We start from the raw sequence: 27853 nt of genomic DNA on the forward strand, positions 1-27853 counted from the left end.
CACTCGCGGTTTTTAGCATTCATAAATGCTAAGTAGCTTCTCACAGGTGTCCCAACCACATTGTGAATAAAGACTTAGTGCAAAAAAGCAGGGGATATGCAGTGAGCTGAGCTGAGGTTCTGTAACCAAGCGCTTCACCAAGGGCTGGAGGAAAACAAATGGGCTGAGGTGTAAGGCAAGGTACAAGAGATGTCTGCTACTATGATGTTTTAAGGTCAAACAAAAAATATATAGACACAAAATAAAAAATCAAATTGTTTTCCCTAGGAAAACTTCAGTACGCCACAGCCTGTTCAATAACTGTTTAACTTTCAGCGCCACCTAGTGGTGACATTCACAAGCATCATGTTACAGCTCTTTAATGGTTTCAAGGGAAAATCTTCGTAACATTTTATGTGGCTCAACTTCACTCTATTATGAGTTGAAAATCCCGTGCCTGATGTAGAACACTCACCTGCAGTAACAGCTGTTCATCTGTTGGGACCCTTATCTTAACTCACCACTTTCAGAAGGGCAGACAAACTCAATGTGGTGCTTGTAAGTAAACTATATTGATGTGGGGAGCTTTGTAGATAAGACCTTAACTGTATACGAAGGATTTCAGCTGCCACTGGGCTACTTCCCCCATATTTTATCTCAAAGTTACAGTCATTGTTAAATGAGATCTCCATATTGCATTTGTAATCTAAAAATCCTAATTTATCTAGCCTCCTGGAGTCACTGTTTACTTAAATCTCCGAATTAAAGTATACCAAATAATTCCATTAAGCCAAGTTAATTCTATTATTCGAAAACCACAATTAAATAATTTCTGTTTTTCTCATTTTATCTTTGTTGTGTTAAAAGTATATTCATTAGCATCAACTATTTTTCATATGAAAAAAATTATTCATGGTGAAAAAAAATTGGTGAATCAAATATGAATTTCACCTATACAAAGGGTTTGCATTTGTGAGTTTTCTTTTGTACCCATTATTTCTTAAAAATTCAATTTTTCCAGATTTCCAAATTGATTTAAATGCTTGTATATGCCATTTTATCCATTATAATCCATTATAAATCATAGTTTGTGTTGGTTTTGCTGCTATTCATATTTATTTAAAGTTTTAGATAAAGCGAAGGTAGCTTGTTAACTCATTAATGCATTTCTAATCAAATTTCTATGATTGTCCTTTGTCCTGAATTGGTTTGCCATATTGCTAATTTGGTTCTCTTACCAACTTTGCAAATTGTATACTAACTATGCAGGCTAGGGACCGAGTTAAAAGCATAGAATGGAATTAAATGTTCTTTGTTGTATAGAGAATGATTATGTCACCTACAAATAAATGTAGTAGACTTATTATTTTCCAGTTTATGACTTTAACTTCTTGCCTTTGCCTAATTAATTCTTAACTAATGAGATTGGGACATCCAGGACAGTGCTGAATAGACATGCAGAGCACATTCTTGCCTTGTTCCCAAGATAAGAAAAGTGTATAATATCACCATTAAGTGTTATATTAGCTATAACTTTTTGTTGTTGCTTTTTGTCAAATTGAGGAAATTCCTTTTTATTTCTAATTTACTAGTAGCTTTTTGTCATAAACAGATGTTGAATGTTTCAAAACTTCTGTTTATCTGTTCAAGTAAGCATATGATTATTTTTCTATAATTCTCTACATTCTCCTATATTTTGAATATAGGAATTATGTAGGAACAAAATATAGGAGAATATAGGAATAAAGTATAGGTGAATTATTGAGATTAATTACACTTTAATTTTCAAATATTAAGCCAATCTTTCTTTTCTATGATAGACCCCACATAATCATGATTTAATAACCTTTTATATATTGCTAGATTTTATTAAACTATTGAAAGATATTTGTGTTTAACTGTATGAGTAATATTATTTTGAATTTTCTTTTCTTGTAATTTGTTTATAAAGTTTCAGTATTAGGAATATGCTATCTACCTAAAGTAAGATTTCAAGTAAGATTGATTTTTTTGTCTTCTTTAAATGTTTGACAGAATTCACTAAGCCTTCTGGATTATGATTTTTCTTTATGAGAGGAGTTTTTAAAACAAAATATGTTAATTTTTGTTATTTATTATTTTATTTTTACTTTATCTTATTTATTTACTATTTATTTGTTATTTTAATAGCAAATTATTATCATCATAGAGCTATTCAAATGTTCTTTCTGTCTCACTTTTAGTGAATTGAGTTCATTAAGGAATTTTTTCATTAAAAGTACATTTTCAAATATATTGGTATAAATTGTTTCATTAAATTTTCAACTTATCTCTTTAATAATAGGATTTGTGGTAATATTCTTTTTTTATTAATATATTGGCAATTTGTTATTTTTCTCTTTTTTCTTGATCATTCTTGCTAGGAAGCTATCAATTTTATTAATCTCAAAACTAAACATTTGGCGTTATTGATTTTCTCTATTGTTTGTTTTCTGTTTTATTGATTTCTTGTTTATCTTTATTATTATCTCCTATTTATGTTGGGTTTACTTTGTTCTTTTTGTTCTTGCTTTGTAAGGTTAGCTCACTGATATTAAACATTCCTTCTTGTTGTTGTATAACATGAATATTTGAAGCTCTGAAGTTCCTGTTTGCACCATGTTTAAAGTATCTCATATAATTTGATATGTTGTGTCTTTATTATCATTTATTTTAAAATGTTTTCTAATTTCTTTTTTGAATTCTTTACTAACCCATGAAATATTTAGAATTGTGTTGCTTAATTTTTAAATATTTGGGTATTTTTTAGATTTCTTATTGTTATTGATTCTAAATTCAATTCCACTGTGATCAGAGAACATACTCAGTGATTTCAGTCCTTTCATATTTATATAGACATTTTTATGACTCAGCATGTGGTCTACTTTGGTAAATGTTCTATGTGTGCAGGAAAAAACAGATATATTCAGAAGTTATCAGATGTAATGTTCAACAGGTGTATATCAGGCCATATTGATTGGTAGTATTGTTGAAATCTTCTATATCTTTATTGACTTTTGTTCAATCTATCAGTTGCTGAAAGAAGGTGTGTTAAAAATCTCCAACCATGTTTGTGATTTAATTTTTACTTTGTTTCTATTAATCTTATCATTAATTTTGAAATATTATTAAGTGCATTGACATTTATAATTTTTATTTCTTCTTTGTGAACTGATTAATTTATTATAAAATATTCCACTTATTTACTATTTTCAATTCTTTTCCCTCCTTCTTTTATATCTGAATTTATAACTTGTGTTACTTCTCTTCATCCTGAGAGACTTCTTTTAGCATTTCTTAGTAGGTCTACAGGCAACAAATTCCCTGCACTTTCATTTTTATTTTCAAAATGCCTTTATTTCACTTTTATTTGTAAAGGGTATTTTTGCTGGATGTAGAATTCTAAGTTGATGGATTGTTTCTTCTTGATTGTTTGTTCTTAGCACTTTAAAGATGTGTTTTATTCCCTCATCTCTGGCTTCTATTTCTAATAAGAAGTCAACTGCCATTCTTCCCATTGTTCCCTTGGATGCGCTATGTCTTTTTTCATGGTTGTTTTTAAAATTGTCTTGTTATCATGGGTTTTCAGCAGCTTATCTATGCTGAAAAGTTTCTCTATGCTTTGCTTGGTCAGTAGTTTGACTATGACATGCCATGGCATAGTTTCTTTGTGTTTATTCTGTTTGAAATTCACTAGGATTTCTGAACTTATAAATTAATATTTTTCAATTTGGGGAAAATTTGGTCATTATTTCTTAAAAGATTATTTCTGTACCAGTCTAATTATTATTTTAAAAAGTTGTAGACACTGTATAGATTTATAAATATTTCAGTATTTTTTCTCTATATCTTATTTTGAATAATTTCTGTTAATCTTTCTTCAAGACAATTGACTCTTCCTTCTGCTTTGCTTGTTCTGCTGTTAAGGCCACCAGGTATGTTTTTGTTTTTCAGAATTCATTCGATGAGTTTATTTTTTCAATTTTTATTTATTTTATAAGATTCTTCATATATTCATCCATTCATTTCATCTTTTACTTATAATTTCCCATATATATTTATAATACTAGTTTTAAAAATCCTTTTCTGCCAGTTCCAATGTCTGGGTTATCTGTGAATTTGTTTCTTTTGATTTGTTGATTTTTTTTATGGGTCCTGTTTTTTTTAAGTCTGTGGTCATGTTTTATGGCATACTGAACACAGTATTTACATCTGTGGTCATGTTTTATGATATACTGAACGTAGTATATGGATAACAGTGAAGACTGAGTTATGCAACTCTTTTGCTTTGTTTTTATTTCCAGGCATGCACAATCTCTTCTATGTGTGGCTGCTACAGTAGGAAAGTGATTATTCACATTTCACTGAATATCAGGTTAATCTTGAACTAAGCAGCAATTTTTAAGATTGAATTCATCACTGGTTAGGCTTTCCTCCTGATGCCACAGCTGATTCTACCAAAGCCTAGTTTTTTGTTTGTTTGTTTGTTTGTTTTTAGACGGAGTTTCGCTCTTAGTGCCCAGGCTAGAGTACAATGGTAGGATCTCAGCTCACTGTAACCTCCGCCTCCCAGGTTCAAGCGATTTTCTGCCTCAGCCTCCTGAGTAGCTGGGATTACAGATGCCCGCTACCACGCCTGGGTAATTTTTGTATTTTTTGGTAGAGATGGGGTTTCACCATATTGGTGAGGCTGGTCTTGAACTCCTGACCTTGTTATCCACCCACCTCACCTCCCTAAGTGCTGGGATTACAGGCATGAGCCACCACGCCCGGCCTCCAAAGCCTAATTTCTTTGATCTTGTCAATGTTTAATCCTGGAGCCTAGTGTGTCTTGGACCTGAGTTTTACATTTTGAATCAGTAGGAGCAGAACTCTGTTCCTAGCCACCACAAGAATACGTGGAAAGTTGTTTCTGCTTTTTAGCCCCACCCTGTTCTCTGTAAAATGGGAATGGGACGCCAGAAAGCAATTTCTGAGTTAAGTATATTATTGCTGCATTTGGGAATCTTCTAGACTCCAATGTCCCTGCCTGGCCACCAAAAGTGCCAATAGCTCATCTATCTCAGTCTTTGGCAGGCTTTCTTCTCCACCTTTGCCTCCACAAACTGCCACTGCTAAAAGGTTACTCATAAAGGGCCCTCCTCTCTGAAAATCAGACCTTCTGGACTTTTCTTGCAACTACCAATCTTCAGTAGTTTCATAAATGAGTATGAGTTTTATAAGATCTGAGAGGTGGGGTTTTTTTATGTTACCATAGGAGCAAATATGTTTCATTTTCTACACAGAAAATTGTATATTGTTTAAATCATAGCCAAATTGCAGAGAAAATTATGGTTTCTTTGTTTTGTTCATAACTGATCTAATCTTTCTCATAATTATCTCCTACTAGGCTGAAAGGATTATAACATGTAATTATGTTTAAAATTCCATGTGATCTAAAATTCCATCATTCTATCGTGAGCCCAGGAGCTCCTGCTGCATAAAACATATGCTAATCAATAAATGTGATACATCACATCAACAGAATAAAAAACAAAAAAAGTATGATCATCTCCATAGATGCAGAAAAAGCCTTTGATAAAATTCAGTATCCCTTCATAATAAATACTGAAAACAAATTAGGCATAGAAGGAACATATTTCCACATAACAAAGGCCATATATGACAAACCCATAGCTAACATTATACTGAATGGAGAGAAGCTGAATGCATTTCTTCCAAGAACTGGAACAAAACAAATATGCTCTCTTTCACCACTCCTATTCAACACAGTACTAGAAGTTCTGTCTAACGCAATCAGGCAAGAGAAAGAAATAAAGGTTTTCCAAATTAGAAAAGAGGAAGTCTAATTGCTCCCTCTTTGAAGATTATATGATCTTACAACTAGAAAAATGTAGAGACTTCACCAAAAACTCACAGAACTGATCAACACAGTAAAGTTGCAAGATACAAAATCAGTCAACATGCAAAAGTCAGAAGCATTTCTATACACCAACAACAAGGTAGCTGAAAAAGAAATCAAGAAAGCAATCCCACGTATAATAGCTACAAAAAAATAAAATACCTAGGAATGAATTTAACCCGAGGAGTGAAAGATATCCAAGGAAAACTGCAAAATATTATTGAAAGAAATTGAAGATGACAGAAACACATGGAAAAAATATCCCATCTGCAAGGAATGGAAGAATTATATTTTTTAAATAGCCATACTACCCAAAGCAATATATAGATTCAATGTAACTGCTACCAAAATGCCAATGACAGCCTTCACAGAAACAGAGAAAACAATCCTAAAATTGGTATGGAACCACAAAAGACCCCAAATAGCCAAAGCAATATTGAGCAGAAAGAATAAAGTTGGAGGCCCGTCACACCACCTGTAGTATATTCAAAATATACTACAAAGCCATAGGAAGCAAACGTCATTGTATTTATATAAAAACAGACACACGGACCAGAACAGAGAGCCTAGAAATAAGTCCACATTTACAGCCAACTGATTTTTTTGACAAAGGCACAAGAACATACATTAGGGACAGGACACTCTGTTCAGTAAATGGAGCTGGTCTACTACTATTTGGAAGGTCCTTGGGCTCTACTTCGTCCTTTGCATTGAAAACAGGTGAGATCAATGTGTATGTATGTGATTTGGTTGTTGGGTTGGCTTTGCTTTTTCATTTTTTATTCTCCTTATTTTAAAAGTACATCTTTTCCTCTCACATTTTACTAAATTAATTTCTGCTTTTGAAAAGTTGAGTCTCAAAATGTAAAAACTAAGCCTTCATTTCTAATGTGGATGTGAAAGTGATTTAACTTTATTCATGCCTTATCTTACAGCTTTAATATCAAATAGGTTAGGAGAGCCCAGGGGAAGTAATGGGGGAGGGGAGAAGGCAATTCTTTCTGAATGAATATATTTTTTGTTGTTTTACATGTTTAATATACAAATTCCTCGAGAGATCATGGCCTTTGAATGTGCATACAACATTTGAATTGTGCCTACTTAATTTATAGCAGGATGCTTTGGTGTCCAAAAACTTCTGACTTTCTGGGATTATGATAGTAATTCCCAGCCATATTCCAACTTAATTTTGCCAACCATAATTGAACACTGTAAATTACTGACATATTAATGTTTTATAGCACTTGCATAGTCTAACTGTGACTTTAATTATGTTTGCCAATTATCTGTTTGAAATCAGTTTGTATCTGAACAGCTATTGAAACTGTTAAGTTGTACAGATATTATTCATGACAGTTTGTACTGTGCAAGGTGCTTAATAAAAAAACAAAAGGTTTGACCTTTATCCAATAAATCACTTAAGTAATGTCAATAAATCAAATATAGTATGATGCACTAAAATAAAATAAAATAAAATATGGTGCTGTGAAAACTTGCCATCCACATGCAAAAGAATAAGATTAGATTCCTATCTCTCACCATATACAAAAATCAAATCAAAACAGAATAAAGACTTAAATGTAAGACCTGAAACTATAAAAGTACCAGAAGAAAACACAGGGGAAATGCTTCAGGACATTGTTTAGGCCAAGATTTTGTGGCTAAGACCCCAAAAGCACAGGCAACAAAAACAAAAATAGACAAATGGGACTATCTTAAACTAAAAGGCTTTATTTGCTCAGCAAAGGAAACAATCAACAGAGTGAAGTAACAACCTGCAGAATGGGAGAAAATATTTGCAAATTATTCATTTAGTTAGGGCCTAGTATCCACAATATACAAGAAATTCAAACAACAGCCAAAAAAAAGAAGGAAGGAAGGAAGGAAGGAAGGAAGGAAGGAAGGAAGGAAGGAAGGAAGGAAGGAAGGAAGGAAGGAAGGAGAAAGAGAAAGAGAGAGTAGGGGACGGGGAAGAGAAAGAGAGGGGGAGGGGGGAGAGAGAGAGGGAGGGAGGGAGGGAGAGAGAAAGAGGGGAGGGGAGGGGAGGGAAGGAGAGGGGAGGAGAGGGGAGGAGAGGAGAGATAGCTTTCCAACCCCAGACCCGGAAGGGAAGGAAAGGAAAGGAGGAAAAAGGAAAGGAAAAAGGAAAGGAAAGAGGAAAGGAAAGGAAAGGAAAGAAGTTTTCCAGCCCCAGACCCGGATCCGGACCCTACAGCTGCCGAGATGTTGTTGCCTAAGAAGAACTGGATTCCCATTTATGAACTCCTTTTTTTTTTTTTTTTTTTTTTTTTTTTTGAAATGGAGTCTCGCTCTGTCGCCCAGGCTGGAGTACAGTGGCCGGATCTCTCTGCTTACTGCAAGCTCTGCCTCCCGGGTTCACGCCATTCTCCTGCCTCAGCCTCCCGAGTAGCTGGGACTACAGGCGCCCGCCACCTCACCCGGCTAGTTTTTTGTACTTTTTAGTAGAGACGGGGTTTCACTGTGTTAGCCAGGGTGGTCTCGATCTCCTGACCTCGTGATCCACCCGTCTCGGCCTCCCAAAGTGCTGGGTATGAACTCCTTTTTAAGGAGGGAGTCATGGTGGCCAAGAAAGATGTCCATATGCCTAAGCACCTGGAACTGGCAGACAAGGGTGTGCCCAACCTTCATGTCCTGAAGGCCATGCAGTCTCCCAAGTCCCGAGGCTACGTGAAGGAACAGTTTGCCTGGAGACATTTCTACTGGTACCTTACGGATGAGGGCATCCAGTATCTCCGTGATTACCTTCATCTGCCCCGGAGATTGTGCCTGCCACCCTACGCCACAGCCATCCAGAGACTGGCAGGCCTCAGTCTAAAGGGTGAGCGACCTGCAAGACTCACAAGAGGGGAAGCCAACAGAGATACCTACAGGCGGATTGCTGTGCCCCCTGATGCCAACAAGAAGGCTGAGACTGGGAATGGGTCAGCAACCGAATTCCAGTTTAGAGGCGGATTTGGTTGTGGACGTGGTCAGCCACCTCAGTAAAATTGGAGAGGATTATTTTGCATTAAACTTACAGCCCAAAAAAACTTAAAAAAAAAAAATCTCATTAAAAACTGGGCACAGGATATGAATAGAAATTTCTCAAAAGAAGACATACAAATAAACAACAGGTATATCAAAAAATGTTCAACATCACTAATCATCAAGGAAATGCAAATCAAAACTACAATGAGATATCACCTTACTCCAGTTAAAACGACTACTATCCAAAAAAATAAATAAATAAATAACAAATGCTGGTGAAGAAAATGTGTAGAAAATGGAACTCTGACACACTGTTCATGGGAATGTAAATCAGTATAGCTATTATGGAAAACAATAGCACTAGTCACAATCGCCAAGATATGGAATCAATCTCAATCCATCGATGGATAAATGCATAAAGAAAATGTGGTGTGGCCACATTAATGTGTACAAACATACGGTTATATAGAAGGAATAAGTTTGGTGTTCAATACCATAGTAGGGTAACTATAGTTAACATATTGTGTATTTCAAAATAGCTAGAAGAAAAGATTTGAAATGTTACCAGGCACAAAGAAATGGTAAATGTTTGAGGTGACGGGTATGTTAAATACTCTGATTTGATCATTATGCATGTATACATGTATCAAAATATCCCATGTATCCCATAAATACATACAATTATTATGTATCAACTTAAGAATTTTTTAAAAAGTAAATAGGAGAGGTTATTCCTTATGAGAGGGACAATGGGAAGCAGAAAGGAAGGGATACTAATTTTCTTTTCTGTAAGCATTTGTTTGAATTTTTAATCATATGTATATTACATGATTTTTGTCAATCAGGACTTATCTGCTGAAGAGGCACAATTTATTTTGTGTCACTAAACTAGCTATTAATTTTTTTTAAAGAAGTGGATAAAGATGTCAAATCAATAGCTTCAGCTTTTATCTTTAAAAGCTAGCAAAAAAAGAACAAACTAAACCCGAATTAAATAGAAGAAAGAAATCAATGAAAAGATTAATAAAACCAATAAACCTCTAGCCTGACTAATCTGTGGAGAAAAAAAGAGGAACAATACAAATTATCAATATCAGAAAAAGTTATTCAGGTTATCTATTTCTTTTTTTTTTATTTTTATTTTTTGAGACAGAATCCCACTTTGTCACTCAGGCTGGATTGCAGTGGTGCCATCTTGGCTCATTGCAACCTCTGCCCCACAGGTCCAAGTGATTCTCCTGCCTCAGCCTCCCTTGCAGCTAGGACTACAGATGTCAGCCACTGCGACTGGCTAATTTTTATTATTTTAGTAGAGACATCATTTCACCATGTTGGCCAGGCTGGTCTTGAACTCCTGACCTCATGATCCACCCGCCTCGGCCTCCCAAAGTTTTGGAATTACAGGTGTGAGCCACCACCCCTGACCATCTGTTTCTTTTTGGGTGAACTTTGGTAGTCTGTGTTTTTCAAGGTGTTCATTCATTTAATCAGAGTTGTTGAATAACTCTGTATCTATTAAAGAAAGTGCATTTGTAGTTAAAAGCCTGGCTAAAAATGTCCCAAGAGTGCATCTAAATGTTAAAACCAAATATACATCCAACACTGAAAATGAAAAGTAGTCTGAGAAATGTGGTTTTACCTTTCCAGTTTCAGCAAACCGATTCATAGCATCCATGACCCTGTATTTTAGATGAAGTATTTCTTCACCTAGATTCCAATAATTTGGAAAAGAAAAGAGAAAATGGCATCTCCACAAAATAAACTATTTTTCCTCCATTTTGAAAAGCCCTTGAATGACCCACAATTGATTAACAGATTTTGGAGCAAGACAACCAGCACACTGATCAGGGGAGCTAACAAAGAATTGGTAGATTCCAGGAGGGTGAGGAGTAGAGCCCAAAAAATGGTCTCCAGGGAGTTAGATACCAAGAGTCAGGAAGATGTGCTGTGGTAGTACAAAGTCATGCATTAAGATTTTGCCTACTGGCCGGGCATGGTGACTCACACCTGTAATCCCAGCACTTCGGGAGGCCAAGGTGAGCAGATCACCTGAGGTCAGGAGTTTAAGACCAGCCTGGCCAACATAGCCAAATCCCATCTCTATTTTAAAAAATACAAAAATTAGCCGGGTGTGGTGGTGGGCGCCTGTAATCCCAGCTACCAGGGAGGCTGAGACAGGAGAATCACTTGAACCTTGAACCTAGGAGACAGAAGTTGCAGTGGGCCGAGATTGCACCACTGCACTCCAGCCTGGGGGACAGAGTGAGACTCCATCTCCAAAGAAAAAAAAAAAGATTTTACCTATTCTTTTGAGGTGATAACCAAGAGTAAAAATTTTGTAAAATTTTAGGAAAGTAAATGAAGGTATTATCAGAGTCATATGGTATCTATTGTCGTAATGTTATATCATACTTTCATATTAATTTAAATTATGATATTGTATTTCATCATGCTAAGATGTCACCAACTGTAATTATGCAAATATTTTATGTACCACTAAGAAAAGAAAAAAACTGTCAATTAAACCAACGCAGTATTTTTATCTCTTTGTGTTTTAACTTTTCTTTTTAAGTGGTCTTTTGAACTTTTTTAAACAAACATATTAATTATGTGTAATTTTTGTGAATAAACAAAGGAAAATGTAAGAGAAATAAATTGGTTACAGATTCTCAAAACTTAGTAAAGTTGTTCTAGTTCTTTCAAGTCTAAGTTAATATATCTAACTCATTTCTTTCAATGACTGCCCATTGTTCCATGGTTTGCCTGTAACAGAAACTGCAAATTGCCTCATCAAATTCATTAGCAACAAAACCTGATTTTTAGTTAGGCATATTCTTACTAATGCTAGATATCCCAGCCTCACTGGCATGTAGCTGTGGTCGCATGAATGCTTCTTATTAAGACAGTAGCAGAAGGCTTGCGTTCATGTCTCCTACTTCTGTTAATTCACTTTAAAAGTGGGGATAAAGGCGTTGTCCTTTTTTCTTCCTCCATCCTGCTACCCAGAAAACTCTTGTGATGGATCACACTTTAGCATTTCGCATGGAGCATAATAACGAGTAACAGAGCAACGAGCTCGACAAAGCCGGGTCCCTATTAACCTCAGGAAGCTAGCCTTTGAGTGCTTACATCTGGACTTCTATTCTGTAAGAGAGTAAAAGTCTTATCTAAGACTTTTACTTGTTTAAGCCTCTTTTTGGGGGGGGCTGTTTTTGCCTTAAGCAACTGCACTTAGTCCTAATTAATATCTATTTTCAGTTTTTGGCCACTACTATATATATATATATACACATACACACACACACACACACACACACACACACACATACATGAAGGGCTGCAACTATCATCTTGTACATACATCCTCAAACAATGGTGCTTTCATTTTAATAAAATATGTTCCCAAGAGTAGGATTTTTGAGTTCAGGGGCCCGTTACTTTTTCATGTAAAGAGATTTTTGCCAAAAAGCTTTCAAAAAGCTGTTAAAAAAAAATATTATCCTCCTTCATTGTTATCAATTTGATAAGTTAGAATGGATATCTCATGATTCTTCTGTGACTACTACTGAGAATGGTTATCTTTGTTATGTTGGCAATGTTAAATTTTTCTTCATGAGTTATCTTTTCATAGTCTTTACCCATTTATTATCTGAGTGTTGAACTTATTCTTATAAATTTGTGAGTGACTATGCTCATTTTTAATACTAACTAACACTATCTGTCATTTGTAATACAGGTATTTTCCCAATTTATGGTTGCTTTATGCCATCTATTGCCTTAAAAACATTTTATTTGTTAATATATCTATATTTTATTTTATAGTTTCTGTATTTCTGCTTTGATTAAAAATACTCAAACCTTCCATGTCTTTAATACATCTGGAGTTTATTTATGGTTATTCTATGAGGCAAAGTTCCAATTAGTTTTTTTCTACATGCATAGGAGGTCCATCCATTAATTATTCTTTGCAGTAATATGAAATGACATCTCATACATAGATTAATTTCCTTATGTATTGAGATCTATGTCTTAGCTTTCTATTCTTTTCCTCTATTCTTCTATTTGTCAACTTCTATTTTATTACCATGATGTTTTGATGACATTGGCTTTGGGTTTTAATATCTATTATGGCAGATTCCCCATCTTTACTATTTGTTGTATGTTGGGGTCATTTTAATACTACTTAGAATTGTATTTAATTTACAAATTTGAAGAGATAATTAATATTTAACTATAGTAAATGTTCTAAACTAAGACTATAGCACGGCTTTTCATAAATTCAGAACATGTTTATTGTCCTTCAGAGGACTCTATACTTTTCTTCATATGGGTCCACAATATTCTTGTGAAAGGTATTCTTAAGTCTTTAAAATTCTTGTTTTTTCAATGGACTATTAATAGACTATTATTTCCCATTTACATTTCTACTTGGTTATTGTTAACAGGAAAAAAATTGTTTTGATTTTCATATATTCATCTTTTTTACCTGTTGAAATTCCCTTATAAATTCTACTATTTGTTTTTCCAAATAAGGTTGCTTGGGTTTTCCAGGTATATGGTAACATCATCCGTGAAAAGAGCTAAGTGTATCTATTCTTTTTCCATGCGTGGGTGACATGATGGTCCCTCTGCCTTAACAGCCAGCTCTCAGGCCCAATAGAAGGCTGCTTTTGCTGGACTCCCCAAAGGCTGCAAAGTCAGTAGGCTATTTCAACCACCACATTTTTGAACTCTCTCGCTTGGTCTAGGATTATACCACCACCATTACATCAACTGTGTCAGGTTTCTTTTGATCATGGTGGTGAGAAAACCACTTCACTTCTGTTTCTGCTTTACGAGCTTCAGTTCTTTGAAGGTCTATTAGGCAATATGATTTTACACCTACCCAAAACTGTTCCCTATGAGCTAGATTCACATTTTTCAGTTGAAATTTCTCCCGGCCCGTGCCCATCTCTTACCAAGAAGCTGATGTTGCTGTAGTAACTGTGTTACTATTGTTACTATTGTTGAAATGTAGAGTCTGAAATACAGGCCATATATGTAATTTTCCACTTTCCTTCATTTCTAGTTATTTTTCTGAAACTAACAGAATTTAATCTTCTCAGAAAATTCTAACAAGACTGGTTTTACCTTGTTTTTTTCATCTTCCAACCACCGTATGTCCACTATGGGCTATAGATCATTCTATCGTCATCTTACAGTGTTTACTATAGTCTACAGAAGTTTCAGGAATCAGTTTTAAATTCTAAGTCCATCTCCAGACTTCAAATAAATGTCCCCATACAGTCACAGCAATTGTCTCAAAATGCACAGGCTCCAGTGCTGGAGGCTATGATTTATCCAGGAGATAGACATGTTCTGTAAAATAATTCTTAGTAATCCCACACAAATCCCACAGGTAATACACGTGAATCTTACAATATCCAACAATATGTTGGATATCGCTTTATTTTCCATTAGTTTTTTTTTTTTTTTTTTTTTTTTTTTTTTTTTTGAGACGGAGTCTCACGCTGTTGCCCAGGCTGGAGTGCAGTGGCGCCATCTCGGCTCACTGCAAGCTCCGCCTCCCGGGTTCCCGCCATTCTCCTGCCTCAGCCTCCTGAGTAGCTGGGACTACAGGCGCCCGCCACCGCGCCCGGCTAATTTTTTGTATTTTTAGTAGAGACGGGGTTTCACTGTGGTCTCGATCTCCTGACCTTGTGATCCGCCCGCCTCGGCCTCCCAAAGTGCTGGGATTACAGGCTTGAGCCACCGCGCCCGGCTTATTTTCCATTAGTTAACGTAATTTCCAACTCTGAGCATCATTCGTCCAGTGGTAGAAAACATGTAATTTTAGTTTTTCCTGATTTCTGTCCCCAATCCAGAACTCTAACTCTTATACTCACTGACACTCATTTGTTAAGCCATACTGATTATCCCTGAAATAGACATATCACTTTCTGCACAGCCTTTTAAGACACAGTAGCCTTTCTGAGATTTCTGTGCCACAATTATAAGTATGGGTGTTTTGCTAAGCTACCCATGACCTGTTGTCCAGCAGAACGTCATAGTCATTCTCTCTGCGTTTTTGTCCCCTCCCGGATAGTGCTGCTGGAAATAACACAGAATGACTGGGAAACTATTTCTGTTTTCTATCTTGCCACATTCTTCCCCTGAGGCAAAGAGAAATGTGTAAATATCTTACATAGACAAGGAGGAGAAAAGAGGAAACATGTAAGAAAAGAAATAAATGCATATGTTAAAATGTCAAAATATCCAGCTATATAACTTTAGGATTTTTGAAAAGAAGGTGTATTAAAAACTAAATAAAAATGCCCCAAGAAAGCCAAACCAGGCCTGGAACAGTAGCTCATGCATGTACTCCCAACCCTTTGGAAAGCTGAGGCAGGAGGACTGCTCGAGGCCAAAAAAATGAAGACCAGCCTGGGCAATGTAGTGAGACCCCCCATCTCTAAAAAATAAAAATAACTTAGCCAGGAATGGTTGCGTGCTCCTGTAATCCCAGCTATTTAGGAGGCTGAAGCCGAGGGATCTCTTGAGCCCAGGAGTTCGAGGCTGCCATGAGCTATGATTCTGCCACTGTACTCTAGCCTGAGTAACAGAGCAAGACCCTATCTCCAGAAAGAGAAAGAGAGAGAAAGAAAGATATTTTCCTACAACAAAAAACATGTAGAAACTCATCAAAATATATTAAACAAGTGTTTTCAGACATTGAGAAAAACAGAAAGTGAGTGTTGTGATACTGAGTATGGGAAAATAATCCAGGTGAGCCTTTAATGATTCCCTGCCTTTCCACCTAGAGGCAGTTTTCAAATCACATCACAGGGAGTGGGAAGCGAGAAGACATATGTGGCCTGAGAATAGGGTCCAGGCCACAAAGGAAGAAGAACCAGTTTAAGCAACTGCACAGCACAAATAGAATGAGCAAAGTTTGTCTGAGCCAGTCTCAGTTTACACCTGTCATCCTGCTTAATGATTACAAGCACCCTCTCAATTATAGTTACCCTAAGCAACAGAGACCCCAGGGAATGAGAGGAGAGGATACACTAAGAGTGGGGCAGCATCAACTCCAGATTGGATAAAGAAAATGTGGTACATATACACCATGGACTACTAGGCAACCATTAAAAAGACTGAAATCATGTCCTTTGCAGCAACATGGAGACAGCTGGAGGCCATTATCCTAAATGAAATAACATGGGAACAAAGAACTAAGTATCACACGTTCTCACTTATAAGTGGGAGCTAAACATTGAGGACACATGGACATAAAGATGAGAACAATAGACACTGCGGAGCACAAGAGTCGGGAGGGAGGAAGGGGGGCAAGGGCTGAAAAGCTACCTATTGGGTACTATGCTCACTATCTGGGAGACAGATTCATTTGTGCTCCAAACCTCAGCGTCACACAATATACCTTTGTGACAAAACTAAACATATACCCCTTGAACCTGTAATAAATGTTGAGGCTGGGTGCAGTGGCTAATGCCTGTAATCCCAGTACTATGGGAGGCCGAGGAAGGTGGATCACGAGGTCAGGAGTTTGAGACCAGCCTGGCCAACATGGTGAAACCTCATCTCTACTAAAAATACAAAAATTAGCTGAGTGTGGTGGTGTGTGCCTGTAATCCCAGCTACTTGGGAGGCTGAGGCAGGAGAATCACTTGAACCCGGGAGGTGGAGGTTGCAGTGAGCCGAGATCACGCCACTGAATTCCAGCCTGGGTGACAGAGCAAGACTCCATCTAAATAAATAAATAAACAAACAAACAAATAATTGAAGAAAAAAAAGTGGAGCAGGTACTTCCAAGGATGGTTTTGGCAAAAAAGAACATCCATTCTCAGCTCTTAAAGAAAGAGCTACGCCACAAAGCAAAGTGGGCCAACTCTATGCCATAGACTCATAAGCAAAAGCAAATTCAAGTAGTAGCTTTGGAAAGTTCACAGATTTCTGTGTATAGCTGAGAAGACACATGTATCCTCCTGAGTCCAATCAGGAAATGGAAACTCCACCGTGAGTTAAGCAGAGGAAGTTTAACAGAATTATTAAACATAATAAGAAAACAATTATAATATATAAGAAAATTCAACAAAAAACCCTAGGGTGGAAGGAGAATATCCAAAGAAGAGCAACTCGGAAGTGTGACTCCTCCCCAAGGCTGGGGCGCAGATCTTATTGGAGAAGGCATGGTTCAGTCCCATACCTTGGGTAGCAGAGACATTCACAGGTTTACCCAGGCCAAAGCTGGCCTGAAGTAGCTAGACAAGCTGGAAGAAACTGTCCTGGCTTGAGGCAGGGGCTTGCAGAGGAAGTACTGCTCAGTGGAAACCTCCAGGCAGGGGGCAGATTAAGCACAGGTGATGTGAGGGTCTGCAGATAGAATGATGTACTGGGAGGGGCAGGGACCACAAGCAGTGCCACACAGGATGTCTTCACAGCCCCTTCATTGACCCACCATGCAGCAGCTGGAAGCTGCAGGAGAGCCCCTTCCTCCTGCTGTGTCCCTCCAGGGCCCTGTACTGAAAAAGCTTAACAGTGTGCTGACTTTAAAGGAGAAAGTCATTGTGCTGACTTTAAAGGAACTCTGGTCATTATCACTGTGCCTATTATGAAGAATGAATTTGGAGCAGAGTGGTAATAAATTGACAATCAGCACAACACTCAATAAGAAACAAGATATTCATAAAAAGAGTATTAACATGTTCTAAGGTGAATTCTTAGGATTATCTGAGATATTTGGAACTGAGTATTTATTTGAAGGAAGAAAAAATTTCCTGGAGAGATAAGCCTTTATTTTCTAAATAAATTAAAATTGTTTAAAGATGAGTCAGAGCTACCATAAATTCATGCAGAGGCGTTTCCAAAAGGACATCAGTAGAGACTTTAACACACGTGCCCTCAGAATGCAGAAAGGCCAGTGGGTTTGGTTCACAAACTTGACACTGCTAGAGGAACCTAAGCTGAAGAGTGCCACCTGAGGGCGATGTGGTACCAAACACAGCAACAGCCTCCACATCTTTTAAGGCAATACACACTTGAACTCCACAAGTCCAGGAGACAATCAAGACAGACATTATTCTCTCAAGTTTGTCAAAGATCAGATCAGCCATCTGATCTTTGACAAACCTGAGAGAAAAAAGAAATGGGGAAAGGATTCCCTATTTAATAAATGGTGCTGGGAAAATTGGCTAGCCATAAGCAGAAAGCTGAAACTGGATCCTTTCCTTACTCCTTATACGAAAATTAATTCAAGATGGATTAGAGACTTAAATGTTAGACCTAATACCATAAAAACCCTAGAGGAAAACCTAGGTAGTACCATTCAGGACATAGGCATGGGCAAGGACTTCATGTCTAAAACACCAAAAGCAACGGCAACAAAAGCCAAAATTGACAAATGGGATCTCATTAAACTAAAGAGCTTCTGCACAGCAAAAGAAACTACCATCAGAGTGAACAGGCAACCTACAGAATGGGAGAACATTTTTGCAATCTACTCATCTGACAAAGGGCTAATATCCAGAACCTACAAAGAACTCAAACAAATTTACAAGAAAAAAACAAACGGCCCCATCAAAAAGTGGGCAAAGGATATGAACAGACATTTCTCAAAAGAAGACATTCATACAGCCAACAGACACATGAAAAAATGCTCATCATCACTGGCCATCAGAGAAATGCAAATCAAAACCATAATGAGATACCATCTCACACCAGTTAGAATGGCAATCATTAAAAAGTCAGGAAACAACAGGTGCTGGAGAGGATGTGGAGAAATAGGGACACTTTTACACTGTTGGTGGGATTGTAAACTAGTTCAACCATTATGGAAAACAGTATGGCGATTCCTCAAGGATCTAGAACTAGATGTACCATATGACCCAGCCATCCCATTACTGGGTATACACCCAAAGGATTATAAATCATGCTGCTATAAAGACACATGCACACGTATGTTTATTGTGGCACTATTCACAATAGCAAAGACTTGGAATCAACCCAAATGTCCATCAGTGACAGACTGGATTAAGAAAATGTGGCACATATACACCATGGAATACTATGCAGCCATCAAAAAGGATGAGTTTGTGTCCTTTGTAGGGACATGGATGCAGCTGGAAACCATCATTCTTAGCAAACTATCACAAGAACAGAAAACCAAACACCGCATGTTCTCACTCATAGGTGGGAACTGAACAATGAGATCACTTGGACTCGGGAAGGGGGACATCACCACACACCAGGGCCTATCATGGGGAGGGGGGAGGGGGGAGGGATTGCATTGGGAGTTATACCTGATGTAAATGACGAGTTGATGGGTGCTGACGAGTTGATGGGTGCAGCACAGCAACATGGCACAAGTATACATATGTAACAAACCTGCACGTTATGCACATGTACCCTAGAACTTAAAGTATAATAATAATAAAATAAAATAAAAAGACACATTATTATCCTCCTTTGGCACAGGAGGAAACTGGTTCAGAGGCTAGAACTCCAGGCCCTTCAGCCAGTGCACTTGCTGGTTCACCTCACTGCCTTTGTTTTTCAAAACCCTGCTTCAAATTCCCCTCCCTCCAGGATGCCTTCCCTGACTGACGCCAGGCCAATCTCCTTTTCACTTAGCATTTTGAGGAAGTTGTTGTATAACACTGCACAATGCCTAAGAACAGTGGTTCTCCAACTTTAGCTAAGCATCAGAATCACCAGGGGGCTTGACTATTGAGCCCGCTCCCAGACCCAGAGTGTCTCATTCAGGGGGTATAGGATGAGGCCCAAAACAATTTACATTTCTAACAAGTTCCCAGGTCCTCCTGAGGCTGCTGGTCAGGTTACTACAATTTGTGAACCATTGATTTAGAAGCTAGCACAAATTTTTTTTTTTTTTTTTTTTGAGATGGAGATCTCCCTTTGTCACCCTCAGAGTGCAGTGGCACAATCATAGCTCACACTAACCTGGAATTCATGGGCTCAAGGGATCCTCCCACCTCAGCCTCCAGAGTAGCTAGGACTACAGGCGCTCACCACCATAACTGGCTAATTTTTTAATTTTTTGTAGAGACAGGATCTCACTATGCTGCCCAGGCTGATTTCAAATGCCTGGCCTTAAGCAATCCTCCAACCTCAGCCTCCCCGAGCACTTGGATTATAGCTATGTCCAAGTGCTTTGGGATATGTTGAAGCTAGCAGAATCTTCTCCCATATCCTAAATTCATATGTGCAAGTCTAGTACAGAGAGTGTGAAATGTCACTTTTCTCAAACAAACACTCTCCAACAGTTAAGTCTCACTTATTTTTTCTGGGTGTTCAGGGACCCTGACTGCCAGGAGATTACCTCCCAGCAAGGCAAACATGATTTTGGTCTCCTTATTTCTTTGGCATCAGAAAGGTCTGCTGTTCCTGTAAGTTTCCTGCTTTGTCCTCTCTAAGATAAGAACACAGCATAGCTGGGTTACCATCACCATCATCGCTGCACCTCATGCTTGCCCAAGTGGTAGCCCTTTCCCTGCACTGTCTCTTTTAATAGCTATAAGTAAAGGAGACTGCTATTGCTGCTATTGTTGTTTTGGGAAGGAAGGGATGCCTTCATGACAATCTTCTTCCAAGGAAAAAAAGGGATGACCATTTGAGATAAATATCCCTACTCAGAGTAATTTTTTTCAACATAATACACATACACTATGATTTCTCTTCATTTATTAATTACACCAAGTAAAAATGTGAGACGCCTCTGTTTCTTATAATCTAACTTTTTTTAAAGAGGAAATGTCCTTCTTCAGTCGTAAATCCAAATTTACAATAGAAACTGTGTCCTCCAACTGCCAATATGACATCCAGGGCAAACTTTTTATAAAAGAGACACAAACTCCTGGGTTTGTCATCAGTCAGCAGGTATGTATTTGGATGTCCTACATAGTATTTTGTAAAAACTTGAGTCAACCTTTTAAAATCAGGCATGTTCGCACAAAAATCTAGATTTCCAGTTTTCTTGAAAAATGGTTAAAGCCAAACCAGGTCCTGCTGACTTTACACTTGACAACAAGCAAGTGCAGCTGATGCCTTTGGATAGGACATGTGCGTTCGTTCCAGTTCATTGCAGATCCCGTCACACACACTCACACCCCAGCTCTTACCTGCTTGTCCCTGGTAGGTCTTCAGACAGAAGTTTGCAGGCGTCTGCCCTTCTGATTTCACAGAGCCATTTGGGCTTATAAACTTGTAGTGTAATTTTTTTTTTAAAGAATTTAAATTCTTTTAGATAAGTGTTAAAAGGGTGTGATGAAAGCTGCCTTATGACTGTTCTCTACTTTTTCAAGGTATCTCTCCTTTCATCTTCAATTCCCCAGCAGACCAGGGCTGAAGTCCTAGGAACCTGAGGTCCAGAGACCCTGGGTTCCAGAGACACAGATGTGGCAAGGCAAGTCACAGGATGCCCTGATAGGAACTGTGAGAGAATAGAAAGGGAAAGACCATTAAGGAAAAGCGGAGCCAGGAATGAAGGGGAGAGAGGTTGAGGAAAAGGAAAGGGGAGACTTACGTTTGCCTCTTAAACCGGAAGGTAAAGCCTACAATGAGTGCAAGGAGGAACAGCAAGCATGCCAGGACTGCCAAGGCGATCAAGCCCACGGAGGTGTGGCTCCCACCTGCTTTGGAGGAACATAGGCTGTCTCTTAGCACAGGACCCCTCCCTCTCTATATCCGATCCCCTGGTCTAGGCATGTGTGAGGGTACCAGGTGCTTCTTATTTCCTCCTCCATTTAAAACACTGATTTCTATTTCTCATAAGTTTAGATTCCCCATCTTGTTTTCAGTGCCTGGGCATCCCAAATTCAGCCCACTTTGGCATTTGCTAGTGTAGCATGGAGGGAAAGGGCAACAGGTTTGTAGCAAGGCAGACCTGAATCTAAATTCAGCCCATCCACTTTCTATGTAGCTCCGGGCAGTTAACCTTTCTCAGCCTCCATTTCCTCATCTATAAAATGAGAAGAGCAGTACTTGCTTCAAAGAAAACTGTGAATGATGAGATGAGATACTATAGGCAGATTCATCGGCTCCTACACAGGGATCACTCAACCAACCAAGCTATCTTTGCTAACCTGCCTTCCCAAAGGCCTGGCTCCCTTTCTGCCGAGGAATGAATCCTCCTGGAATTGTTTATTCGCTGCCTACTTCTGGATCCTTGAATTTTGTAGTCTTGTTTCTTCTTGTATACAGAACACTTTATCTCAATCCTTTTTAACTTTCAGGTCTTTATTTCCCTCCTTCCTGTATCTGGAACCCCTCTCTCTATCCCTCTTATTGGGGGCCTCATCTCCTAAACTCTTCTAACCTGGGTGTATCAAGCCACATCCTTCCCCGGTGCCTCCCTCTATGCCTGAGGACCACCTCCTGCCATTTCCAGTGGGGCCCAGCTCTTTCTCACCCCAGTAGAGGACGATGTCCTGGCCCTCTAGACTGCTGTGCTTCACCCAACAGGACAGGCCAGCTGCCTCCCCAGCGGCCACCTCCAGGGTTGCTCGGAGATACCATGTCTCGTCAGCATTGGGCAGGATGTCCCCTCGCTGAGTGCCCTGCTGCTCCTGCTCACCCCGCATCCACTTCACCCACACGGGCTTTGGGTAGAATCCTGAGACATGGCACACAAGCTGCAGACGGCCAGGGCCAGGACTGGGGCCACGGGACAGCCAGGCCTTGGGCTTCACTGTATCCAACAAGGGAACGGGGGGGATCTTAAAGTGAAAACTGCATTAGAGTCTCCAGGCCTCATACCAAGCTCATGCCCCGGGCATGTTCACTTCTGGAAATGAAGTCTCTCACAACTTTCAATCCATTTGTCCCACCTTCTTCAGGGTGCCTCTCCTGATACTTTTTCTCCTCTGGTCCCAGCCTCCTATAAATGCCCCTTGTCTGTTTTCCTATAACGCCCTTTGTTTGGAAGTAACATATGTAGCCTATTTCAAACATTGCATTAATTTACATCCCCCCACCAAGTAGGGATCCTACCTGCCTGACACCTTTCACCCCCAGTTGTTCATTAACTGAATTCATGGAACCCAAGAGGTGCTCAGTTGATGTCTGTGAAATGAATAAATACCCTCACCCCTTATCCAGCCCCTCTTGGGCCTTCCTCTTCTTTGAATGCTCAAAGGGATGAGAACCCTGGAATGGAAAAGCCCGTTTGGAGCCCGGAAGTGGAGTGCAGGGAGTAAGGAAGACAGGCTGACCTTGCTTCTCCAGTTCCGACTTCCCTGACTCAAGGAGGCCACTGACAAATTGAGGGCAGGTGTCATTAAGGAGCCACTGCACTGTTTCCTTCGTCCACTTGTCCTGGTTGAGCACTTGGATGGCCAAGTTTACCCAAAGTGGGGCCTCTTGGGCTGGTTCCCAAGAAGTTCCTTGGAAACTCAGGATATCACTTCCTTGAAACGCTACATGGAAGAAGTTATGTGAGGCGTTTCCAGGGTGCACCTCACAGCCAGCAGACACCTGGAGCTCCATGGGATCTGTGGAGAGGAATGGAAAGAGATCAAAGAAGGGTTTGAAAGACTGGGAGAGATGAAAGAGAAGAAATTGATGTGCAGGTTATAATGGGGACCCAGACTTCAGGGAAAGGAGAGTAAGTGACCCGGCGTAGGCAGGAACGAGGGACACTTTGAAGAGTCAAAGACTGGGACATCTCCAGGTAGAAGGAAATCAGAAGAGGGTGGACAGAGCAGAGAATCTCATCAGGTGGTGCCACAGTCTCCCAGTTGAGCTTCTGTGGCCATTCACTCCCCTTGGGTACCGGCCCAGGATCCCTCAGCTTACAGGCTAAGCGCAGCATTTTGGCGAATTCCTTCACGTCCCTGGTGAAGCTGCTTCGATAAACCCGAAATACACGCTGCAGCGCCTCCCACTGCTGGTCGCTGAACGTGCCCTGGGACCACGGCTTCAGAGAGCGGATGGTGTCGGAGTCGTTGCTCCAGCTGTGCGTCTGCAGCTCCCCCAGCCACGCCAAACCATCGGTGCGCGTCCAGTTGCTATTGGCGAAGGACGAGATTTGGAGGCAGCGGAGGGGGAAAAGCCTTTGCGGGACTGGGAGAGAATGAACATTGGAGGCGCGTTGCAAGTGGCCGGGGGAGCAGCCAGCATAAAGAGAAAGAAGAAGGAAAGAAACAAGAGGAGATGAGCTTCAGGAAGGGGGCTGATGCCAGGGAACTCTGTGCCGCGCTGCCTCTCCCCGGAGCCAAGGAGTAGCGAGTTTTCTCTCTGGATCGCGCCAGTGCGTCCCTGGTCTCACCCGTCCCCATCAGGTGGTGCCCTCAGTCCCTGCCAGCTCCCTCTCTCCTCCCTCCCGCGAGCGCACCCAGTCGCCCTCGTTCCACCCACCTTCAGCGCTTCCCCAAGCCTGGAGGAGCGCCCAGAGCAGCAGAAACAGCAGGCACCCCATATCGCCGGGCGTGGGGACCTCGCGGAGTATCGCCGGGCGTGTGGGCCTCCCGGAGTTCCGCCGCGCCCCGCCCTCTGACCTGCGCACTCCTCTCGCCTCCTGTTCTGCTCACGTCCCTTTCCGCTGGGTGCCAGCCAATTCCCAAGCCCGGACCCCGGCAGGCCTCCTGCCTCGGCTTGTCAGCGGTTTGCTGCTTCTGCTGAAGGGTGTCCTCGCCCTTAGCTGTGCAAGCTGCAAAGAGGTCGGGGTCCCAAGAGTCCTGGCGCCGCCGCTCACTTCAGTAGGTTTCACAACTGGCGTGTCTCAATCTCCTGTTTCAACGGAGACTTTGGGTCAAAGTGTGGGACACTTTACAACCATTATTTATGTTTTGGAATCAGGACATAGGTTGTGTCTGTGTTACAATTCCAACGATGGTAAAAATGCAAAGGGAAAAAAGGAGCAAAGTCCTTGCTTTAGCAGTAGATGTCTCTAGGTGGAAGGACTGTGAGTGATCTTACTTTGCTTTACATCTTTCTGTTTTCCAAAATTTCTCAAGTGCAAGTATCACATTTACAATAAAGTAAAAACATGAAAATTAATTTCCTCAGTTGCACATTGAGAGGACTGGATTAGGTTGGCTACAATTCTTTACAACTGTCATATCCCAGGATTCCTCCACCTCAGTGTTCCCTAGCCTCTCTTTCCCCCTGTCATGGTTCTTGCTCTCCCCTCCCGGGCCTCTGCGTTGTCTTCCCTGACTCCTTTTCGGGGGTGTACCCCCAGACTCTCTTCTTCCTCCTCTCCTCCCTGGCCTCTGTCGGCTTACCTTCTCCTCTGGCTCCTCACTCATTCACTCTCCAAATATGCGCCTCTGTTTTAAAGAATAAGTGTAAGAGGACAGTGTGTACCTGGACAGCCAACTCCCCACTTCTCACACTGAAAATAAGAAAAAGTGACCAAAAATCGTGGTTCCAAGGGCTTAGCTCACCTTGAGGAAAAGACTCCTCTTTGGCAACTCAGAACCTGGGCTGCAGCCTGACACCTCCCTCTCCCTCACTCTTTTTAATCCAATCTATCGCCAACTCATCTCTATTTCACTTCTTTTTAAATACCTCTTGAATAAGTTCCTTTTTCTACATTTCCACTGTCACCATCACCCTAACCTTTTGCCTGATATCCTAAAGTAGCATTCTTGGGGTAGAAAACAAAATCATTAGCACAGCCTGCAAGATTATGCGCCCTCTAGCCCTGGTGTCTACCTTTTGACATCACCTCACACTCCAGCATAATTTGCTCTGTGCTTTAGCCTGGCTGTTAGCTTTCAGTTCCCCCACTCTGCAAAACCTCTTCCTGCCTAAACTCTCCGCACAAAGTTCCCTTTGCATGAAAGCTCTTGACCTTCTCCTCACCTCACACCCTCCCAATGCCTAGTTATTTCCACTAAGATATCAGTTCCTAGGTCACTTTCTCGGGGAAGTCTTTCCAGATCGGCCAGACTGTGTGACCCTAGGCAGGAGAAGTAGGGCAGTCCCCACCTCCACTGCTTGTACACTAACTGGCTTTGAGAACCTATCCTCTCAGCACGTAGCAGAGCTTATAATTATAGAAATGACGATATGTCTGTCTCCCTCTGTGTCCTCTTCTCAATCAGCTGGAGACGTGCCAGAATGCAAGGATCATGTCTTCATAATCTGGTTCCTCCCATTCTGCTAATGTTGATGTTTCCCTTCTCCCATATCCTGTTGCAGCAAGAGTCCTAGAGAAAATAGGCTACTGTACCACACTCTAGGCTGGGATCTTGTGGACAGCCCTAACCCAGCCTATCTAATTATGTGTAATTTGCCCAGAAAAGCTTAAAATAACATAGCAACGTATTCTTATAACAAATAAGGTGTTAAATGATTAAATTTGGATACAAAATTGCCTAAATAATGGATAGGAGGGAAGCTATGAGGATGGAAGTAAAAAAAAATAATAATTATAAGAATCAGAGGGCAATATTTTTAACTTTACATTCTTCAAATTTCCAAGCTCCCTTTAAAAACTTGAACAGTTCTGTTTAGTTTATGTGGATCTTAAAATTTTTAAGTGCTAACATTCTTGTGCATTTAAAGACAAGAAGCTGGTTTGTGTGTGTGTGGTTTTTTGTTTTTGTTTGTTTATCAACAAACGCCAGGCAGTATTACCTTCAGAAGTTAGGGCCATCTGGAGTTATACCAATATTTTTTGCCAAAGGTCAGTTGAGTTAGACACTTTTTGGCTATTGAAACTTTCACTGCTTTTTTTCTGGGAAAGAAACCATTGAATTATGAAATGTTTTGCAATATGTTACCTAAACAAAATCTTTTGTAACAAGATTGACTCAGAATACCCTAGCACGAAGAGATGGTGATTTACTCAAAGCCTCAAAATAAGCCCATGGTGGGTACTACATGATCTCACTTATATGTGGACTCCAAAATAGCAAAATTTATGGAAACAGAGTTAGGGTAGTGGTTTCCAGGAGCTGGAGGGAAGGGGCAAATGGGTTAATTTTGGTCGGAGGATTTCAGCCTCTCAATTTTGAGAGGCTAACCAATAGCTTGGACTCTGTCACGATCATAAGGGACTTACTTGGTTTCAGCTCAGAATTCACAATTCACAGTGTCAAATTAGTTGGAATCTTATGTGCTTTCTTCATGTTTTTGTTATCTTAACCATAAGGAGCCCATTTAATATACAAAGGATAGCTGCATATGAGAATTTAAGACTCTTGAGAGGATACAATACATCAGGGAAACTTTCATAATAGCTATCAGCAGGATAATACCAACGAACTAAAGAACTCTTCTTAATAGGACTTTCCACAAGCCAAACTGATCAAAATCAAACAATTCAAAGTTCAGTCAATAAAGAAACTTCAACGGTATTCAAGTGCAATTGGTCATAGTCTTTGTTCAGAGCATAATGGTAATCAAGGACCATAGTTTGCTGTAAAATGGCCTGATTTAAAGAGGTATTCATTTTTGTAAGTAGCCTGATAATACAAAGCACAGTAACCTGGAGATCTACTAAAAGAAACATAAGGATTAGAAAACCTTGTAATAGGCCGGGCGCGGTGGCTCAAGCCTGTAGTCCCAGCACTTTGGGAGGCCGAGACGGGCGGATCACGAGGTCAGGAGATCGAGACCATCCTGGCTAACACGGTGAAACCCCGTCTCTACTAAAAAAATACAAAAAACTAGCCGGGCGAGGTGGTGGGCGCCTGTAGTCCCAACTGCTCGGGAGGCTGAGGCAGGAGAATGGCGTAAACCCGGGAGGCGGAGCTTGCAGTGAGCTGAGATCCGGCCACTGCACTCCAGCCTGGGCGGTAGCGAGACTCCGTCTCAAAAAAAAAAAAAAAAAAAAAAAAAGGAAACCTTGTAATAGCTTTCTTACCTCTCGGACGTCGGGTCCCAGGAGCAAAACTCCAGCGACTTTGGGCCCCGCCCCCGTGAGGGTGGAGGGCGGCCGATGAGGGCGGTTCTGAAGGGAATGAGACCAATGAGACGAGCCCGGGGCGGGGCGCGGGGCCG

General features: G+C 40.1%; 2 protein-coding genes across 7 annotated transcripts in view; both read right to left on the reverse strand.

Moving 5' to 3' along the window:
* CD1A (CD1a molecule) overlaps positions 1-19483 on the reverse strand; it is a 56927-nt gene extending 37444 nt beyond the window's left edge. Inside the window, exon 1 of the mRNA XM_077947666.1 lies at positions 19183-19483. Within this exon, the coding sequence (XP_077803792.1) occupies positions 19183-19336 (154 nt within the window). The 5' untranslated portion in view covers positions 19337-19483. The remainder of the gene's footprint in view (positions 1-19182) is intronic.
* A 448-nt stretch (positions 19484-19931) lies between these two features.
* Positions 19932-27853, reverse strand: CD1D (CD1d molecule). Of its 6 annotated transcripts, none has more exons than XM_015109854.3 (7): positions 27717-27853; positions 24257-24628; positions 23696-23962; positions 23113-23391; positions 22311-22589; positions 21426-21531; positions 20568-21332 (listed from the first exon to the last, which is right to left on the reverse strand). In XM_015109854.3, exons 2-7 carry the CDS (start codon positions 24315-24317, stop codon positions 21311-21313), a joined length of 1014 nt encoding a protein of 337 aa, XP_014965340.3. In that variant the 5' UTR covers positions 24318-24628; positions 27717-27853; the 3' UTR covers positions 20568-21310.

Source organism: Macaca mulatta, chromosome 1, assembly GCF_049350105.2.
Source record: "Macaca mulatta isolate MMU2019108-1 chromosome 1, T2T-MMU8v2.0, whole genome shotgun sequence".
NCBI lineage: Eukaryota > Metazoa > Chordata > Mammalia > Primates > Cercopithecidae > Macaca > Macaca mulatta.